Source organism: Ranitomeya imitator, chromosome 7, assembly GCF_032444005.1.
Source record: "Ranitomeya imitator isolate aRanImi1 chromosome 7, aRanImi1.pri, whole genome shotgun sequence".
Lineage (NCBI taxonomy): Eukaryota > Metazoa > Chordata > Amphibia > Anura > Dendrobatidae > Ranitomeya > Ranitomeya imitator.
In genome coordinates, this window is record NC_091288.1 from 216,699,084 (window position 1) to 216,720,003 (window position 20,920).

General features: G+C 47.0%; 1 protein-coding gene across 1 annotated transcript; it reads right to left on the reverse strand.

Moving 5' to 3' along the window:
* Window positions 1–3,004: 3,004 nt before the first annotated feature.
* LOC138645507 (uncharacterized) lies at window positions 3,005–20,538 on the reverse strand. Its single transcript, XM_069734897.1, has 3 exons — window positions 19,909–20,538; window positions 6,760–7,593; window positions 3,005–6,481 (listed from the first exon to the last, which is right to left on the reverse strand). The coding sequence occupies exons 1-3, from the start codon at window positions 20,407–20,409 to the stop codon at window positions 5,663–5,665; spliced, it is 2,154 nt and encodes a 717-aa protein (XP_069590998.1). The 5' UTR covers window positions 20,410–20,538; the 3' UTR covers window positions 3,005–5,662.
* Window positions 20,539–20,920: the final 382 nt, after the last annotated feature.

A 20,920-nucleotide genomic window follows, 5' to 3' on the forward strand; every position in this document is an offset into this window, starting at 1 on the left:
TGTGCTGGAGAAGGATGCTATGGATGGTAAGAAGAACAAATCAAGCCAGACGTGACACTGGATACAAGGATCATCAAGCTACGACTTGCCTACTCTGAACACATCATACAAAGAGAGCAATCACTGGAGAAGGATATCATGGTCAGAAGAATAGAAGGAACAAGGCGAAGAGGAACACCAGCAACCTGATGGCTTTATACCATCAAGACAATATTGGAGAAAACCTGGTGGACCTAACTAGGCTTACATAAGATCAATTTTCCTACAGATCGTTCATCCATCAAGTGCCATAGGTCGAGATGAAGCTGAAGACTGTTAAATAATAATTAAATAGTTTGTTTAATTCATACTTACAAACGACTAGGTCTTGTGCAACCCTCCCTGTGTTTTGATCTTCCCATAATAATGTAGTTAGTTAGGACACCTTCCAAGTCCCATGATGAATGACGGGAAAGATAAGATCATCATTGCTCTGGAAGAATTTAGAGTTGGGTTGTGTCATTGTTTGTCCCACAAGACCCCTGGCTAGCAGGAACAGGTTGGCGATTTGATGGTGCTGCTTCAAAGAACATTATTGATTGATCTGTTCACCTTGAATTTAAGAAACTATTCCAACCGTATCTAATATTTTTGGAACCGACATACCATAAAAAGTCTCAGAAATGGTGACACAAATTTTTTTGTTTTTCACAAATTTCTGTATTTATTTTTATCATAGTAATGTCATTATTTCATTGATCTGTAAAGTCATATTGACAGTTTCATTTTACAACACAATGAACGCCATAAAAACAAAATCACCAAAACAGTCAGTTGTTGTTTTTTGTCATCATCTTATTGTAAATGGTTTTTAGTGTAATAATTATTCTTTATTTAATTTTTAGCACAGAAATCAGAAGGCTTTCCTTGACTTCATAGTTTATGGCAGGGGTGGACAAACCGCATGTGCAGCTGGTGGGACTGCATTGGGGCCCAGAGGTGGAGGGGCACTCCGGCAGGGCGGCTAACACTGATGGCGATCTGGCCTGTTTCTGTGGCCCGAGGCGCCTGGGGGCCCCTAGCCAGATTGCCCTCATGCGCGGAGGGCAGAGAGTGATCCCTGCAGCTCCGCTGCAGGTATCCGTCCTGCTTCCTGTTTGACACAGCACCGTGACTGGATGACGTCAACATTCAGTGCGCTTCTGTGTCAGACAGAAAGCTGCCGGCGATGACGATGCTGCTGCGGGGAACATGCGGAGAGTGGTGCTGTGTGTGTGGTGGATGTGTGTGGGTGTATGTAGCATGCAGAGAGGTGAGTGATGTGTGTGTGTAGGTGGTGTAGAGGGCAATGATGGGGTTGGTGGTGAAAAGGGCAATGATGGGGGTGGTGGAAAGTGCAATGATGGGGGTGGTGGGGAGAAGACAATGATGGTGGTGGAGAGGGTCCTGATGGAGGTGGTGGGGGAGGGCAATCTTGGAGGTGATGGAGAGGGCAATGATCGGTGGGGTGTAGAGGGCAGTGATAGAGATGTGGAAAGGGCAATGATGGAGGTGGTGGGGAAGAAAGCAATGATAGAGGTTGTGGGCAGGGCAATGATGGGGTGGTGGAGATGGTAATGATGGAGGTGGTGGGGAAGGACAATAATTGGGGTGGTGGAGAGAGCAATGATGGAGGTGGCTGAGAGGGCAATGATTGAGGTGGGGTAGAAGGCAATGATGGGGGTGAAGGAGAGGGTAATGAATGGGGTGATGGAGAAGGCAATGAAAGAGGGCAATGATGGAGGTGGGGGAGAGGACAATGAGGGATGTGGGGAGATTGGGATGGGAGGAAGGGGGACTTATAAAGGATTTATGAACAAGGGGAGGGGAGGAGGACATTAGATATAAGTGAATGAATGAATTGGGTGGTGGCGGAGGGTGCTAAGCTCCTGATAGTGTCTTCCCCCATCTCTCAATTCATTGTGCTGCAATCTAGGACTTCAAATTTATTGTGTAGAGGAGGTGGTAAGGTGCCTAGGACTCTTTATAATGAACTGAAAGGTGGGAGGAGATGCTGTCAGGGACTTGTAATGAATTGGGAGGCGGCGGAGGATGCTCAGTACCTGATGGCGTTTTCTCCCACCCTTAAATTAAGTTTGATGCTATCAAGAACTTATAATGAATGATGGGGGCCCAGGACAGGACTAAGGCTATGTGCACACGTCCAGGATTTGCAGGAGAAAATTCTGCTGCATATCTTAATGTGTTGGCAGGAAGAAGGTTGCGTAAAAAATTTTTTCCACATTTTTGCGCTGCTTTTGTTACATATTTTCCCCCATTAGTAGGAGTGAAATACGCAGCAAGAATTATGCAGATTTTAATCTGCAAGGAAAAAATAATCAGCGTGTGCACGAGACTTCAGGGATCTCAGTCACGTTTCCTGTACCGTAAAACCTTCTATATATTCCGTGTGCACAAAGCCGAACAGGTAACTGGGGAGAGTCACAGACTGTTTATATTATTGGGCATCAGAGATTATAGATAATGGGGGGCACAGTGCTGATTATCAGTTTATATTTATATTGGTGGGTGGCTAATAGTATATTAATGGTGGGGTACATGTCTGTATTCGGGGGGGAGACACAGGTATGTATACAATATTTGTGACTTTTTTTAGGCCTACAACGATCATCCTGACGAGTCGTGGCTGGGAGAGGTCGACATGAAGGTCTGACCAGATGGAGAAGAAACAGGAGGAAGTGGCTCTAATCAGACGAGACATCAGAGGTGCCTGGATGTAGATATTCTGTGTCTGCGCTGTGTGACGTGGAGTGATAATGTTATCTGTAAAATCCCTTAAGGTACCGTCACACTTAGCGACGCTGCAGCGATACCGACAACGATCCGGATCGCTGCAGCGTCGCTGTTTGGTCGCTGGAGAGCTGCCACACAGACCGCTCTCCAGCGACCAACGATGCCGGTAACCAGGGTAAATATCGGGTAACTAAGCGCAGGGCCGCGCTTAGTAACCCGATGTTTACCCTGGTTACCATCCTAAAAGTAAAAAAAAACAACCACTACATACTTACCTACCGCCGTCTGTCCTCCAGCGCTGTGCTCTGCACTCCTCCTGTACTGGCTCCTGTGTGCTGACACATTTTTTTAGCAGACGGCACATGGACTCCCAGAGATTAATAGATCCGTGAGGGTCAGAGAATGTTCTGTTCTGATCCGATTTTGAGGATCAGAATAGGACATGCTCAATGCGTCTGTAAAAGCCTGCAGCACACCGACACTGCACACAGCTACAGGAATGTAGCCTTATTATGTATAGCACTGTCCCTTAGTATATAGTGTACTCACTTATTATGTATAGCACTGTCCCTTAGTATATAGTGTACTCACTTATTATGTTTAGCACAGTCCCTTAGTATATTGTGTACTCACTTATTATATATAACACCGTCCTTAGTTACAGTTTCCTCTTTTATTATGTATAGCACAGTCCCTTATTACGTACCATCCTCTTTAGTTATATATGGTGCTGTTCCTTATTATATAGCTTCTTCTGTTTCCTGTCTCTTACATAGTTTAGTCTTGTTGTTTTTGTTATTCACATTGCCCTCTGTTGTTACATATTCCCCTCTCTTGTTAGATATAAAATGACTGCTGATCGAGCAGTCGGTGACCAGACTACGAGTCCATCAGCTCCTCCATTGGAAAATTATTATTATTATTATTAATAATTACTATAGCGCTATTTATTCCATGGCGCTTTACATGTAATAAAAACAGGTACAATAATCTTGAACAATACAAGTCATAACTGGTACAGGAGGAGAGAGGACCCTGCCCGCGAGGGCTCACAATCTACAAGGGATGGGTGAGGATACAGGAGGAGAGAGGACCCTGCCCGCGAGGACTCACAATCTACAAGGGATGGGTGAGGATACAGTAGGCGAGGATAGAGCTGGTCATGCAGCGGTTTGGTCGATCGGTGGTTACTGCAGGTTGTAGGCTTGTCGGAAGAGGTGGGTCTTCAGGTTCTTTTTGAAGGTTTCGATGGTAGGTGAGAGTCTGATATGTTGTGGTAGAGGGTTCCAGAGTAAGGGTGATATGCGAGAGAAATCTTGTATACGATTGTGGGAAGAGGAGATAAGAGGGGAGTAGAGAAGGAGATCTTGTGAGGATCGGAGGTTGCGTGTAGGTAAGTACCAGGAGACGAGATCACAGATGTATGGAGGAGACAGGTTGTGGATGGCTTTGTATGTCATGGTTAGGGTTTTGTACTGGAGTCTCTGGGTAATGGAGAGCCAGTGAAGGGATTGACAGAGGGGAGAGGCCGGGGAATAGCGGGGGGACAGGTGGATTAGTCGGGCAGCAGAGTTTAGAATAGATTGGAGGGGTGCGAGAGTGTTAGAGGGGAGGCCACAGAGCAGGAGGTTACAGTAGTCGAGGCGGGAGATGATGAGGGCATGGACTAGGGTTTTTGCAGATTCTTGGTTTAGAAATGTACGGATCCATAAAATATTTTTGAGTTGGAGTCGGCAGGAAGTGGAAAGGGCTTGGATATGTGGTTTGAAGGAGAGATCAGCGTCAAGGATTACCCCGAGACAGCGAGCTTGTGGGACTGGGGAGAGTGGGCAGCCATTTACTGTAATGGATAGGTTCGTTGGGGGGGTCACGTGAGATGGGGGAAAGATGATGAATTCTGTTTTGTCCATATTAAGTTTTAGAAATCTAGCGGAGAAGAAGGATGAAATAGCGGACAGACATTGAGGGATTCTGGTTAGTAGGGAGGTGATATCTGGTCCAGAGATGTAGATCTGTGTCGTCAGCACAGAGGTGATACTGAAAGCCGTGAGATTCTATGAGCTGTCCCAGGCCAAAGGTGTAAATGGAGAAGAGCAGGGGCCCTAGGACTGAACCTTGTGGGACTCCGACAGATAGGGAGCGAGGTGAGGAGGTGGTGTGTGAGTGGGAGACGCTGAATGTCCGGTCTGTTAGGTATGATGAGATCCAGGATAGGGCCAAGTCTGTGATGCCAAGGGATGAGAGGGTCTGTAGTAATAGGGAATGGTCCACTGTGTCAAAGGCAGAGGACAGGTCCAGGAGGAGGAGGATAGAGTAGTGGTAGTAGTAAGCTTTCCCATGCTCCATCAGCCATCAATGCATTATATATCTAACAAGAGAGGACAGTATATAATAAAAACAGGGCTCAATATTATCCGATATGTAAGGGACGGTGCTGTACATAACAAGAGGGCACTGTGCAATAAGGGACGGCAATATACATAATAAAGGAGACTATGTAATATATATACATGTACAGTATGTGTGTGTGGCTAATATATATTGTTGCAATAAAAGGAGGGGACCCCAAGCCATCAGCGTCCACCCCTGGTTTCTGGGTATAGATTGATAAGAAGCAGCTCTTTCTCCCATCTTCCAGCAAAAGTGCTGAGCACAGCTTAAATGAGGTGAAGACATACAAAGGATTATTGATTTCGGTCTATACAGATGGGCGAGAGTGGAATCCCTTGATAAACAGGTGATTGATGTCTGTGATCCCAGGGTAACAAGTTATGATTGATTTAGGGTTGGGTTTTCAATCAACTAAAGTTAAAGAGAAGTTTTAAAGACATTGCGCCAGGTACATATAGTGCATGTAGAAGTTTAACAATAGATCCAGTTTCATCAGCGGCTATTCATCTTTTGGTGTTAGTTTTCCACTGAGGACAATCCCAAATTTGTCTCTGAGTAGAGCTGGAATCTCCTCCTCAGTGACTTCTTGTGTGGTCTTCACACTTCCACCTCCTTTCGTGTACTCAGTGCTTATTAGTCGGCGCCCCATGTATGTCAGTTGTCCATGTGGGAGCCGTAAGGAACAAAAGCTTTTTTGGACAAAGAATGAACTGGGCGACGTCTGGTAAAGTTCACACAGCTCCCGGAAATCCTCAAATGTCCTCTCTTTGAGTGTGAACTTGTAGAGACTCTTCCAGACGTTTTCCTCCTTCTTCTGTAAGTGCCACTCATCTTCTTCTACTTGTAACCGATAGACACCACAGTCCTGTTCCTCTTCCCAGCCGGCCTCCAGAGGGAAAGGTTCCATGATTCCGTCCCCAAAACCAACATCACACAACCATCTCCTTCCCTCAAGGTCCACCGTCATCATCATATGCGAGAGTGGAGATTCATAAAGACCGGTAAACTTGTTCTTCACGCTGCTTGATAACACTCGTGGCTGGTAGCCCAATTGTTGCAAGACCCAAAAGAAAAGACCGTTGTTCTCGAAACAGAAGCCTCCACGTTTCCTCAGGACAATCTTCTCATAAATCCATTCAACGTCCAGAAATATTTTCTCCCCGCTGTGGATACTGAGACTTTCAAAGGGGACAGAGAGCACATGCTGGCGATGTACAGTCCGTAATTTAGAAAGTGATGGCGTCTGGGAAACTGCAGTGCAATCCTCAATTCCGATTCTCTGGAGATAGGTGTTCAGGTCCAACTTGGAAGAAGAGTCCTAGAAAAAAAATGTAATCGATTAATCAGCTGGTTCAGTTTTCCTGAATTAACCCTAGTGTTGAAGATAAAAAGAGAAAATGCTGAAACACCCGAACTCTAAAAATATTTTCACTATTATGGATTGGGTGTCAATCTCTATAATTTATGTGAAGTACCATTTTTTTTTTTATGGCTGGTGGCTCAATACCAGGAATAAGATCAGAAGAAGACCATGCATGGCATGTATTACATAACTATTGTAATTTTTAGCAACATGTCAGCAATCATGAACCTTACCAGTTGATGTATCTTTGGTATTACGATATCTTCATCTTTGGGAACCAGTTTTCCACTCAGGACAATCCCAAATTTATCTCTGAGTAGTCCTGGGATCTCCTCGTCAGTAAGTTTTCGAGTGGTCTTCACACTTCCACCGCCCTTGGTGTACTCGGTGCTGATAAGTTGCCTTCCTATATATGTCAGTCTTGCTCGTGGGAGCTGTAAGGAACATAAGGACTTTTGCACAAATATAGAACTGGGCGACGTCTGATGATATTCGCACATTTCCCGGAAATCCTCAAATGTCCTCTCCTCCAGGGTGAACTTATAGAGACTTCTCCAACCGTTTTCTTCCTTCCTCTCCATGTACCACTCATCTTCTTCTACGTGTAAACGATACACACCACTGTCCTGTTCCTCTTCCCACCCGGCCTCCAGTGGAAACGGCTCAACAACTGATTCCCCAAAGCCGACATCACAAAGCCATCTTCTTCCCTCGAGGTTAACTACCACTAGCATGTGGTCAAACGGGGGACCAAAAATGCTGATTATTCTGTTTCTCCCCTTTGCCGACAATACCTGTGTTTGGTAGCCCAGTTGTTGGAGCACCCACAGGAAAAGACCATTGTTCTCATAACAGAAACCTCCTCGTCGTCTAACTACAATTTTGTTGTATATCCATGAAACGTCCAAGATAATTTTTTCTCCACTATGTATGCTGAGACCTTCTATCGGTATAGAGTGTACATGGTGGCGGTGTAATTCTCGTAATGCTGAGAGAGAAGGATGTCCAGAATTTGCCAAATTCACCCTCTGGAAGTACGCATTCAGATCCATTGTGTGGCAAGTGTCCTGTAAGATAATATAGCCACACAGTTATTACTATTCCAGGATCAATAAATATAACTACTATAATACTGCTCCCATGTACAAAAATATATCTGCTATAATACTGCCCCCTATGTACAAGAATATAACTACTATAATACTGCCCCTATGTACAAGAATATAACTACTATAATACTGCCCCTATGTACAGGAATATAACTACTATAATACTGCCCCTATGTACAAGAATATAACTACTATAATACTGCCCCTATGTACAAGAATATAACTACTATAATACTGCCCCTATGTACAAGAATATAACTACTATAATACTGCTCCTATATACAAGAATATAACTACTATAATACTGCCCCCTATGTACAAGAATATAACTACTATAATACTGCTCCTTATGTGCAAGAATATAACTACTATAATACTGCTCCTATGTACAAGAAAATAACTACTATAATACTGTCCCTATGTACAAGAATATAACTACTATAATACTGCTCCTATGTACAGGAATATAACTACTATAATACTGCACCTATGTACAAGAATATAACTACTATAATACTGCCCCTATGTACAAGAATATAACTACTATAATACTACCCCTATGTACAAGAATATAACTACTATAATACTGCTCCTATGTACAGGAATATAACTACTATAATACTGCACCTATGTACAGGAATATAACTACTATAATACTGCCCCTATGTACAAGAATATAACTACTATAATACTGCTCCTATGTACAAGAATATAACTACTATAATACTGCACCTATGTACAGGAATATAACTACTATAATACTGCCCCTATGTACAAGAATATAACTACTATAATACTGCCCCTATGTACAAGAATATAACTATTAGTCCAGACAATATTCATTTCTCATTTATTATATTTTTCCCGTATAACATGAGCAGTATGAATATATATATATTCCTTTATATATGTTACACGGCAGACCCGTAGATATTATCTTCCATGTGTTTTCTTGTGTCCCCAGAATCCCCGGTTAGTCCGGTTTCCTGATCTGTTCCTCTCCTCCCTGCGTTGCCAATTTCTACCTTTCAGCTACATTACTACAGAGCGGAGCTGCATTATAGCTGTATATAAGGCTTAGGGTAGGATACAAGCTGTATATAAGGCTTAGGATGGGATACAAGCTGTATATAAGGCTTAGGGTGGGATACAAGCTGTATATAAGGCTTAGGGTGGGATACAAGCTGTATATAAGGCTTAGGGTGGGATACAAGCTGTATATAAGGCTTAGGGTGGGATACAAGCTGTATATAAGGCTTAGGATGGGATACAAGCTGTATATAAGGCTTAGGGTGGGATACAAGCTGTATATAAGGCTTAGGGTGGGATACAAGCTGTATATAAGGCTTAGGGTGGGATACAAGCTGTATATAAGGCTTAGGGTGGGATACAAGCTGAGTCTCAGCTGTACAGAAGCCCAAATGTGTCCCAGATCACCCACCGTCAGAAGTTCTTGCAGGATGTGGAAGCTTCGGGTGCAGAGTAGTCTTATGACTTCCACATATACAGTACAGAGTTCACACTTGCGGATACACGTCAGAGCAAGTTCAGAGCAGGACATGTTCTACTGGACGGTTATCGAGATCTTTCGTGATCGCTGTTTTCCTGCCGAGCCGCCTCCGAACTTCAGATATAATGTAAACTGTGTCCTTGCGATACCAGGAAAATGTGTCTTGTCAGGGTCAGACTTTGTTCTCTTCATTTTTTTGAGCCAGGTCCTTCTCTCCTTCGATGGGTGGATGTACAGTGCTTTCAAAAAGTCTTCATACCCTGTGAACTTTTCCACATTTTTTACGTTATACCCACAAACTTCAATGTATTTTATTGGGATTTTATGTGATGCTAACACAAATTATTAAGTATTTGTGAAGTGTAAAGGAAATGATACAGGGTTTGTAGGACCACCTTTTTGGGGTCTCTACAGCTTTGCTCATCCAAAGGTGACATTTTGCCCCTTCTTCTTTGCGTACTCGCTATCGTTCAGTGTTATTGGATGGAGACGTCTGTGATCAGTAATTTTCACGTCTTGTCACAGGTTCTCTGGCATTTGGGTCTGGACTGTGATTGGGCCATTTACACACATGAATATATTCTTATCTAAACCATTCAATGTAGCTCTGGCAGGATAGTTCGGGTTGTAGTCCTGCTGAAATGTGACCATACGCACCAGTCTCAAGTCTTTTGCAACCTCTCACAGGTTTTCATCCAGGCTTGCCCTGTATTTAGCTCCATCCATCTTTCCATCATCTCTAACCAGCTTCCCTGCCCCTGCTGAAGAAAAGCCTCACCACAGCAGGATGCTGCTACCACCATGTGTGACGATGGGGATGGTGTTTTCAGGGTGATGTGCAGTGTTAGTTTTTTGCAACATATAGCGTTTCAGATTTAGCTAAAAAGTTCTCCTTTGGTCTCATCCAACCAGAGCACCTTCTTCCACATGCTCGCTGTGTCCCCTACATGGGACTTCTTATGGCTTTCAATAATGACTTCTTTCGGGTCATTGTCATGCCCGAGTCCAGGAGGGCCTTGGCTTGGTGACCGTTTATGCGCACCTGGCACAGATGAGGCTCACCCGCCATAAAAACGGCCTGGGCATACATCGACACACGCCAAGTAAACTCGCATTCAATAAGTTCAGCTGTCAGGGGGCAGTTGGCAGCCACATGTCCTGGCCCTTGGCACGACCAAACCTAATAGCTGCAGCACGACTGTATCCTGGGACCAGTTAAGGGCAAATGGGTCTTTTGTCACTCTCACTTTTGGGTACCTGCTCAATACGGGCTCAGTCCTGATTGGTCCCAGCAGAAGGTCATGGACTTTTACCAAGCTCCTGGGCTGGCGGAGCCCAACATGACAGCCGAAGTGGAGCAGTGTCCCATATAAAGTCCTGAGTGGCCGTAAACCACTCAATCAGTCCAACCACCTGGTCCAGAGTGCCCGGGTCCCCTTGCCCCACCCAATGCTGTATGGCTGCTGGCAGAGCCCTCACGAGCCGGTCGACCACCACCCTCTCTACCATCTGGAAGGAGGTTAAGGTCTCAGGCTGAAGCCATTTTTTAACCAGCTGCAGCAAGTCATATGCCTGAGACCTGGAGGGAAGAGACTCTGCAAAGGACCACTGGAACACCCGTTGAGCCCGCACTTATGTGTTAAGCCCCAGTCGGGCAAAGATCTCACCGCTCAGCTTCTCATAGTCTAATGCAGTGTTCCCGAAGTTTGGTCCTCAAGAGCCACCAACGGGCCATGTTTTCAGGATTTCCTTAGTATTGCCCAGGTGATAATTCCATCATCTAGACAGGCAACAATTCCATCACCTGGGCCATGCTAAGGAAATACGGAAAACATGACCTGTTGGTGGCTCTTGAGGACCGAACTTGGGGAACACTGGTCTAATGCATTGCCCCGACTGAGGTCCAAGTAGGCCTCCTGGACATCTCCCGTCAGGAAGGAGGCCATCACTTCAGCCCACTGGGACTTTGGCAAGCTCTCCCGCTCTGCTGTGCGCTCAAACACGGTGAGGAAAGCCTCTATATTGTCCTCAGGACTCATCTTCCACACACAGATTATACAGGATGAGGAGGACCCTGAGACAGTTAATCTTTCCATAAACATTTACAAAAATGGAACTATCAATATACAAGGAACAGAATCCAAGATGGAGGAATTACAACAACAATTCCAGCACATTAAGAACCAAGTTGAAAAGTAGTGGCCGGAGCTGGAGCCGCCCCTCCCCCCAGCGGCGTAAGTGGAGGCGAACATGACCATGGGATGGAGGGAGGGGTTAGGGTTAATAGGGAGGAGTAATGGAAAGAGCGGGAGCTTATGTAGTGGTGGGGGGTGGGGCCAAGCAGTTCCCGCTCTCCAGGCATCGTGAGTACACCTACCTGACAATGGCTGCGGTGGACCAGATCCTGGAGAGCCTGAGGGCTGCGGCTGCCTCGCACCCTCCCGACTGGCTACAGCAGCAGGTGGCGGGCATCCTTGGGAGCGGTGGTCAGGCTGCGGCGGCTTCCCCGCTGTGGCGCTCGCGCCGCGCCAGACCGCCGGACCGACTCTCACCCGACTCTGCACCTCGGGCCCCCCGTAGGCGTAGGAGCCCCTCCAGGGACCCTCCAGGCCGGGCGCCAGCGGGTCGCGGTGCTAGAGGGCCCCGGCCTGGGAGGAATCCATTGGCCACGAGGGGTCCATCTTCGGCTGCTAGGCCTCCGCCTCGCAGCACTGTAGGGGCGGAGCCTGTGCGAGCTGGGCAACGGGGAAGGACTTGTGCGACGGGGGGCTGCAGCGGTGATGTCCCTGCCGCGCGGCCTGCCTCAGCGTCACCGGCGGCTACGCAGAGCGGAGGTTTCGGTACTGGCGGCTTGGGGTCTCAAGCACTGGGGCCGGCCCTGGATACTGCAGCAGGTTACTCTCCTGCTCCGGGAGTGCAGGACGGGATGGCATTTTCTCCAGGACCGGTTGGTGGCTCCGCAGCTGCGTCGGTGCAGTCATTTGGAGGGCGGCTGGCAGCAGATCTGACACCCTCGTCGGCTAGAGCATCGCAGGGATCGCAACAGGATTCAAGCCAGGGGCCCAGCACGGCATCCCCCTCTGATGGATCGTTTGGAGCGGGAAGGAGTCGGCAGGACCCTGGTACTCCGGCTGGAAGGATCACAGCTCCTTTGCAGCCTGGTGAGTGTGCGTCTTTGTCTTCACTATCTGCTCAATTGTTATCCACGCCAGTGGTGCGGGGTTTGCAGGGGGATGGGGGGTCTGCTTTTGGGGCCGTGGGCCCGAGTGCAGGGGATACAGGGGGGGTAAGTGCGCTTTTGGAGAATGTGAGGGATTTATTGACAAGATTGGAGAGGGGTATGAATGATCAGAGGCATTTGGCAGCATGGATAGGTGCTGGCGGTGTGGGTATGGGAACGAGGGAGGTAGCGGTTAGCCCTGTGGCTCCGGTTTCAGTTTCAGTGCAGACGGAGAAGGAGAAAGAATGCCGTATTCACTTGGATGATAGGGCGCATGGGGAGGTGTATGTTTGTTTTGAGGGCCCCTTGGGGGCACATCTTAAAAAAGAGGTGAGAGAAAAAATTGTAAAGGATGAGTATGTGGAGATTTTTTCGTTACTTCCCCTTGAAAAATTTTACCTGGATAAAGGGAAGAAAGAGGACAGTAAAAAGGAGGAGGAGGAGAAGCGCAGATGGCGTTTAATTCCCCAGACTTTTGTTAACTGGCTGCAAACCTTTGCTATTTTGGCTAGTGTGATTGGGGAGAAGGCGCCAGAGAATTGTTCGGGCCTGTTCTGTTACATGGATTCCATTGGAGAAGCTCATAGAATGTATGGGGGGCAGGCTTGGCTGAGTATGACGAACAATTTCGTCAGCGTAAAGCGATTCGGCCGACATTGCGGTGGGACCAAAAGGATATAGGGCTATGGCTGCGCGTGATGGCGCAGTATAAGTTCGGTCATTCCTTTCAAGGGGGGACCGGATCTTCCGGTCAAGGTAACCAGTCCACCAGCACAGGGGCGTCAAGCCAGTCCGGTCAGGCAGGGGGGCATAAGGCAGGCCTGTGTTGGCAGTACAATGACGGACAGTGTAAGTACGGGGTTAATTGCAAATTCAAGCATTTGTTCTCCCATTGCAATGGATCCACACACGGGGCAGCAAAATGCTTTAAAAAAGGCAAGTCAAAGACAGGGGCAGGGAATTCCTATGGGGGTGACGCCGGTGAGGCTGGAAAGGATGGCCCCCTATCTAAGTAGATATCCTGAGAGGGAGGCGGCAGAGTTGTTATTCAGTGGTTTTCAGGTTGGTTTTGTTATCCCGTTTAAGGATTTGGTAGTTTCCCCGCTGGGTGTGGTCCCTAAGAAGGAGATGGGTAAGTTTCGGCTCATTCACCATCTTTCTTACCCGCGTGGACTATCGGTTAACGATGGTATCGCTCCTGAGCTCTGCTCTGTGGTGTATGCATCATTTGATGAAGCCATTGGGTGGGTGCGTAAGTTTGGGAGGGGGGGGCGCTGTTGGCGAAAACGGATATTGAGGCAGCATTCCGGTTACTGCCTGTTCATCCGGATAGCGTTAGACTTCTTGGTTGTTTTTGGGAAGGGAGGTTTTTTGTGGATCGATGTTTGCCCATGGGTTGCTCGTTATCATGTGCATTGTTTGAAACTTTCAGTTCGTTTCTGGAATGGGCAATTAAGGACGTGTCAGATTGTGATTCGGTGACACACTATCTGGATGATTTCTTGTGCGTGGGTCCAGCTGGGTCCGATCGTTGCCATAGGCTTTTGAAGGCAGTGGAATGGGTGGCGGAGCGGTTTGGGGTACCTTTGGCTCCTGGTAAAACGGAAGGCCCGTGCACGTGCTTGAGTTTTCTGGGCATTGTCATAGATACTGTGGCTTGGGAGTTTCGGCTTCCGGTGGAGAAGATTCAGGGGCTTCGCCAGGATTTGGTCAGAGCGCGTCGGGTGAAAAAATTGCCATTACGGGATCTGCAGTCATTGTTGGGGAAACTCAATTTTGCGTGCAGGGTGATGCCGATGGGGAGAGTTTTCTCCAGACGGCTGGCAAGTGCTACTGCGGGTGTCCGAGCCCCGCATCATTTTGTGCGGTTGTCAGCTGATTTAAAAGAGGATTTGGCGGTTTGGAGCACTTTTTTGGAAACTTACAATTGTCGTTCATTGGTGATGGAAGAGGTTGTGGGAAATGACTCGTTGGATTTGTTCACGGACGCGGCTGGCAGCAGCGGTTTCGGAGCGTACTTTCGAGGGCAGTGGTGTGCGGCACCTTGGCCTGCGGAATGGTTCTCGGAAGGGCTGGTGCGGAATGTTGCGTTATTGGAAATTTTTCCTATTCTGGTGGCAGTTCATTTGTGGAAGCAGGAATTCCGTAACAGGCGCATTCGTTTCAACTGTGATAATATGGGGGTGGTGTGTGCGGTTAATGGTCTCACTGCATCGTCACCTCCGGTGGTAAAAGTTTTGAGACAGCTGGTTCTTCGTTGTTTGGAGTTGAATTCTCAGGTTACGGCTACTCATGTGCCTGGGGTGTGTAATTCAATAGCTGATTCTCTTTCTCGTTTCCAGTTCGACCGTTTTCGGTCCTTGGCTCCAGAAGCGGAGAGCAGCGGTTTGGAATGCCCGGCGGAGCTTTGGCTAGTGGTATCCGGGACGCAGAAGATCTGATTAGATCGTCGTTGGCTCCCAAGACGTGGGAGGCTTATCAGGCGGCTTGGTTGTTATGGGAAAGAGAGTTGTCTTTTCACCATGGTGAGGGTGATCCTGATGGACAGGTGGGGGTCTTGTTGTCATGGTTGAGTCGGGGGTTTTCTGAAGGTTGGTCCTGGTCTAAAGCGTCGCGTTTGTTAGCTGCTTTAGCTTTTGGTTTTAAGCTAAGAGGACAGCGGGATTTATCAAAAGTGTTCCTGGTAAAACAGGCAGTTAAGGGTTTTCGTAGACAGTATAACCGTTTGGATTCGCGGCGTCCAATTTCTTTCGTGATGTTGGAGCGGTTAGGCGAGGTGTTAGGAGAGTGTTGTGAGTCGGAATTTGAACACGGTTTGTTCAGACTGGCTTTTTCTTTGGCTTTTTTCGGCGCTATGAGAATTGGAGAGTTGGTGTCTCCCAGTAAGAGAGTAGTGGGGGGTATTTTGGCACGCGACGTTATTTTGTATGACGAGCGTGTGGAATTTTGGTTACGTCGATCTAAGACGGATCAGGCGGGTCGAGGTAAGAAGATCGTGCTCGGCTCAGTTAGTGGTTCAAGGATGTGCCCAGTTGAGTGTTTGAGAGTTTTTTGGGGAAGGGGTTCGTCCAGGGCGGGTTCGTTGCTTTGCCACGGGGACGGTTCCTCGCTGTCGCGATATCAGTTTCATATGGTCTTTAAAAGGGCAATTAGAGCCTTAGGGCTGGATGATTCTCGATTCGCTCCTCATTCGTTCCGGATTGGGGCAGCAACCGCTGCAGCGGAAGGGGGTCTGGATTCTGAGGTCATCAAGCGCATTGGTAGATGGAAGTCTAACAGATATCGCAGTTATGTCAGGAATTGATGGTAGAGTGCTGGGTGACGTCAGGTTTGGTGTCCGGGTCGTTTTAGCGTTGGCTTAACTGCATGTGTTTGTATTTTTCAGATCCCCCCCCCCCCACTGCTTGTGTGGATTTTCGGCCATTCTTATGTCCATTGGGGAGCCCTGAGAGCTGACGTGCGGTCGGAGGGTAGACAGCTGGGATTCGATCGCTCGGTGGCGGTGGTGCGATGGATCGGATTTAGGGGCTTGGTCTGGAACAAGGTGCTGAAGGAAATCCATAAGGCAGTTATTTTAGATAAGTCACCTGATATTCTGGTGTTGCATGTGGGGGGTAATGATTTGGGGGCAAGACCCTTTAGAGAATTAATCAGGGATATTAAGCAAGATTTGCTTCGGGTATGGCTCTTATACCCGGGTGTGGTAGTGGTTTGGTCTGAGATAGTGCCGCGGAAGCATTGGCGGAACATGAGATCTTTGGACAAGCTTAACAAAGCTAGAATTAAAGTAAACAGAGCGGTGTCTGCTTTTGTTGTGCGGAATGGAGGAGTTGCCGTGCGGCATTTTGAATTGAAAAAAGGTGATGGGGCCTTTTAGCTGGCGGATGGTGTCCATCTGAATGCAGTCAGAATGGATTTCTGGGCACTGGGTTTGCAAGAAGGTGTGGAGAAGGCCATAGCGTTTCGTTCTGGTGGGGTCTTGGGCCTTTGAGGTGTTCGAAGACCCTCGTTGTGGTGGCTGGGGGGAGTCCTTGGAGTTGGTGGAAATTGGGTTGGGGGAGCCATTGGCTGATGGCTCCTCTGTATTTAGAGGTCAATTGGTTTTGGATCTGGTGACTGGGGTGGGGGTTCCGGCAGGGGTGGTCGGTTCCCCTGGAATATTAGCGTGAACAGTTAACCCTATAGGGTTCTTTGGTGCTCCCGAGCCAGTAGGGTAACGGCTGGGAGTAATTCTGGTTTGGATAAAGTCACGCTATGCTGTGTTGGTCACCAGATTCTTGGGAGCTCCAAGGACTCCTTCACAGTTTTAATGATTGGTGTTTTTTATATATTCAATGTTGTTTTTGTTGTTTTATGTTAAATAAATAAAAAGGCTGCTGTGGCCGATATTATTCCAAAGAATATGTTGTAAGTGTGTTTTTGGTGGGCAATGGGGTTGGCAAACGGAGGTATGTACAAGTTTAAGTAGGATGGGGTGTTTCCCCGTTACCCCAATCGCTCGACATTACCAGGGTCAAGTAGTGGCCGGAGCTGGAGCCGCCCCTCCCCCCAGCGGCGTAAGTGGAGGTGAACATGACCATGGGATGGAGGGAGGGGTTAGGGTTAATAGGGAGGAGTAATGGAAAGAGCGGGAGCTTATGTAGTGGTGGGGGGTGGGGCCAAGCAGTTCCCGCTCTCCAGGCATCGTGAGTCCCGCCCGCCCTAATTTTATGGTTAGGGGGGGTGGAATGTTATTTATGGGGATTGTTTGCATCAGGTAACAAGGGTCACTGTGGCTTTGGTGGCTGGGGGGAGTCCTTGGAGTTGGTGGAAATTGGGTAGGGGGAGCCATTGGCTGATGGCTCCTCTGTATTTAGAGGTCAATTGGTTTTGGATCTGGTGACTGGGGTGGGGGTTCCGGTAGGGGTGGTTGGTTTCCCTGGAATATTAGCGTGAACAGTTAACCCTATGGGGTTCTTTGGTGCTCCCGAGCCAGTAGGGTAACGGCTGGGAGTAATTCTGGTTTGGATAAAGTCACGCTATGCTGTGTTGGTCACCAGATTCTTGGGAGCTCCAAGGACTCCTTCACAGTTTTAATGATTGGTGTTTTTTATATATTCAATGTTGTTTTTGTTGTTTTATGTTAAATAAATAAAAAGGTTGCTGTGGTCGATATTATTCCAAAGAATATGTTGTAAGTGTGTTTTTGGTGGGCAATGGGGTTGGCAAATGGAGGTATGTACAAGTTTAAGTAGGATGGGGTGTTTCCCCGTTACCCCAATCGCTCGACATTACCAGGGTCATGCAAACCCTGAGGCAGGGAGGAAGCATAACCACTTGTGATCAGATCACAGCAGAAAGTCACTAGCCATCCCTCAGCCCCATCTACATCACAACCCCCCATGGATCATATACCCAGAGACTGCCTGTTCCAATTAGAGAGTGAGTTTATTCAATTCAAAGAGGAATTTCAAATTAGACAAGGTGAGAAAAATGCAAACGACCAACTAAAGGAGTAATTATCAAGGTTGAAAAGAAACCAGTGTGAAATGCAAAGGTCACTTCAAAGACTGCAGGAAGAAAATGCATACCTCAGAGAAGAAATAACACAGCTAAAATCATCAAACCTGCAACAAAAGCCAGAGAGGGCCCCTCGAAATACAAGCAGTCCCCCAAAACCAAGGCCCGCACCAACCATCTTGGTGCCTGACACATCACAGACCAGCGATAGCCCCAGCCAGAAGGACACTACACACAACCCCAGCAATAAAAGTACAGCCCCATCCACACAGCAAATCAGGGCAACCAACACCCCTAAACCCAACACTGCAAAGGAAAATCCTACCCTCAATCCCAGCAATGAACATGCTGCCTCATCTTCACAGCAACCCAGGGCAATCAACAGCCAAGGACTCAAGGACACACAAAAAAAAACAAACAGCCTAAATAAAACACTGGGCCCCGACATCGTCCTAATAATAGACTCAAACAAGAAATATCTGGACACTAAGAGACTGTTCCCGGGGGCACGGGTCAAAAAAATCCGCTGTTCTACAATTGCACAAGCAGAGAAGGTGATCAATAACCCATGTCACAGAGCCCACACATCTCATGTTACACACTGGCCCAAACAATATTCAGATAGCCACCCAAGGCCTATCAAATCTCGCGATAGCTGCCCAGCAAAAATTTCCTAGATCCAAAATAATCCTGTCGGCCCTGCTTCCAAGGAAAGACATAGACCAACAGGTAACCCAGCAAATCAACTCAGCTGTCCGCCAGAATCACCTTAACCTTAACACCAAACATTCAACTGGTAAGACACCCTGAATAACGCTCCATCACCTATATGACGACAGGCACCTCAATAAACAAGGGGTCAGCCATTTAGCCAGAGAGCTAAAGGACATCGTTCTAAACAGACCTCGGAGACCACAAGCAAGACACCCACCAAACAGATGGCAACCCACAGCGATCCGCAGTGAGAGCCCACAGAGAGGGCAGAGGTACTGGAGACCACAAGCCCCACAGTGGCAACACAAACTAACAGAGGGCAGCAACGTGGCAGAAATAAGGGCATTGTTCAACACATTGTGCGGCAAACTCATGGGACACCCCTAAAACATGCCACCTAAATCCACCGCTCGAACTGTTTTCTCCTATTAAAAATCTTTCTCCATTATAAGGTATATCGATTAAACAAGACATCCTTGGTTATCAGCAGCTGGAACATTCAAGGATTGAAAGCTTCAGCTTTTGGGTCCAAGATAAACGACCCAAACTTCAAACAAAGGCTAAAGAACATTGACATCCAGATCCTCCTGGAGACATGGGCCCCAGTAGAGGAGGAATCCCTGGCACCCCTGGGATACAGGGAATTATGTGTCTCCAAGAAGAAAAACAAGAACACCAAACAGGGCAGCTGCTCAGGGGGCAAACTAATATGGTTCAAGGAGGAGATCAAAGAGCACATCAAAGCAATGAAAAGAGGAGACAGCCATGTCTGGATAAAGATAAGCAGCTCCATCCTCACCTCTCAACAGGACATCTACCACTGTGCAGCTTACATCCCTCCATCAGAATCCCCATACTTTAAGCCAGACATCTACCAGAGGGAGGCAGCCCAATTCCAGCCCAATGGCAAGGTTCTCCTCAATGCCTGGACGGGTACAGAAACGGACTATCTGTGACCAGACAGAAACATATACGTGCTGGGACATGAATCCTTCTATGGTGACCCACTACAGACAGAAAGAAACAGCTATGACAAAGTGGTGAACAAAAGTGGCAGAACACTGCTGAACCTGTGTCGGAGCCTGGGGCTCTATATACTTTAAATCGATTAATCAACTGGTTCAGTTTTCCTGAATTAACCCTAGTGTCGAATATAAAAAGAGAAAATGCTGAAACACCCAAACTCTAAAAATGTTTTCACTGTGAAGTACCATTTTTTTTAATTAGGCTGATTACTCATTACCAGGAATATAAGAAGAAGACCATGCATGGCATGTATTACATAACTATTGTCAATTTTTATCAACAAGTCATCAATCATGAACCTTACCGGTTGATGTATCTTTGGTATTACGATATCTTCATCTTTGGGAACCAGTTTTCCACTCAGGACAATCCCAAATTTATCTCTGAGTAGTCCTGGGATCTCCTCGTCAGTAAGTTTTCGAGTGGTCTTCACACTTCCTCCGCCCTTGGTGTACTCGGTGCTGATAAGTTGCCTTCCTATATACGTCAGTCTTGCTCGTGGGAGCTGTAAGGAACATAAGGATTTTTGCACAAATATAGAACTGGGCGACGTCTGATGATATTCGCACATTTCCCGGAAATCCTCAAATGTCCTCTCCTCCAGGGTGAACTTATAGAGACATCTCCAGCCGTTTTCAACCTTCCTCTCCATGTACCACTCATCTTCTTCTACGTGTAAACGATACACACCACTGTCCTGTTCCTCTTCCCACCCGGCCTCCAGTGGAAACGGCTTAACAAATGATTCCCCATAGCCGACATCACAAAGCCATCTTCTTCCCTCGAGGTTAACTACCAATAGCATGTGGCCAAATGGGGGACTGTAAAAGCCAATTATTTTGTTCCTTACTCTTGAAGACAATACCTGTGTTTGGTAGCCCAGTTGTTGGAGCACCCACAAGAAAAGACCATTGTTCTCATAACAGAAACCTCCTCGTCGTCTAACTACAATTTTGTTGTATATCCATGAAACGTCCAAGATAATTTTTTCTCCACTATGTATGCTGAGACCTTCTATCGGTATAGAGTGTACATGGTGGCGGTGTAATTCTCGTAATGCTGAGAGAGAAGGATGTCCAGAATTTGCCAAATTCACCCTCTGGAAGTACGAATTCAGATCCATTGTGTGGCAAGTGTCCTGTAAGATAATATAGCCACACATTTATTACTCTTCCAGGAACAAAAATATAACTACTATAATACTGCCTCCTATGTGCAAGAATATAACTACTATAACACTGCTCCTATGTACAAGAATATAACTACTATAATACTGCTCCTATGTACAAGAATATAACTACTATAATACTGTCCCC

Coding starts and splice junctions, on each gene's coding strand:
- LOC138645507 (XM_069734897.1), bottom strand. CDS start 20,409: ATGCTATTGGTAGTTAACCTCGAGGGAAGAAGATGGCTTTGTGATGTC. Junction 7,594..19,908: donor TACCAAAGATACATCAACCG/GTAAGGTTCATG, acceptor ATTATCTTACAG/GACACTTGCCACACAATGGA. Junction 6,482..6,759: donor TACCAAAGATACATCAACTG/GTAAGGTTCATG, acceptor TTTTTTTTCTAG/GACTCTTCTTCCAAGTTGGA.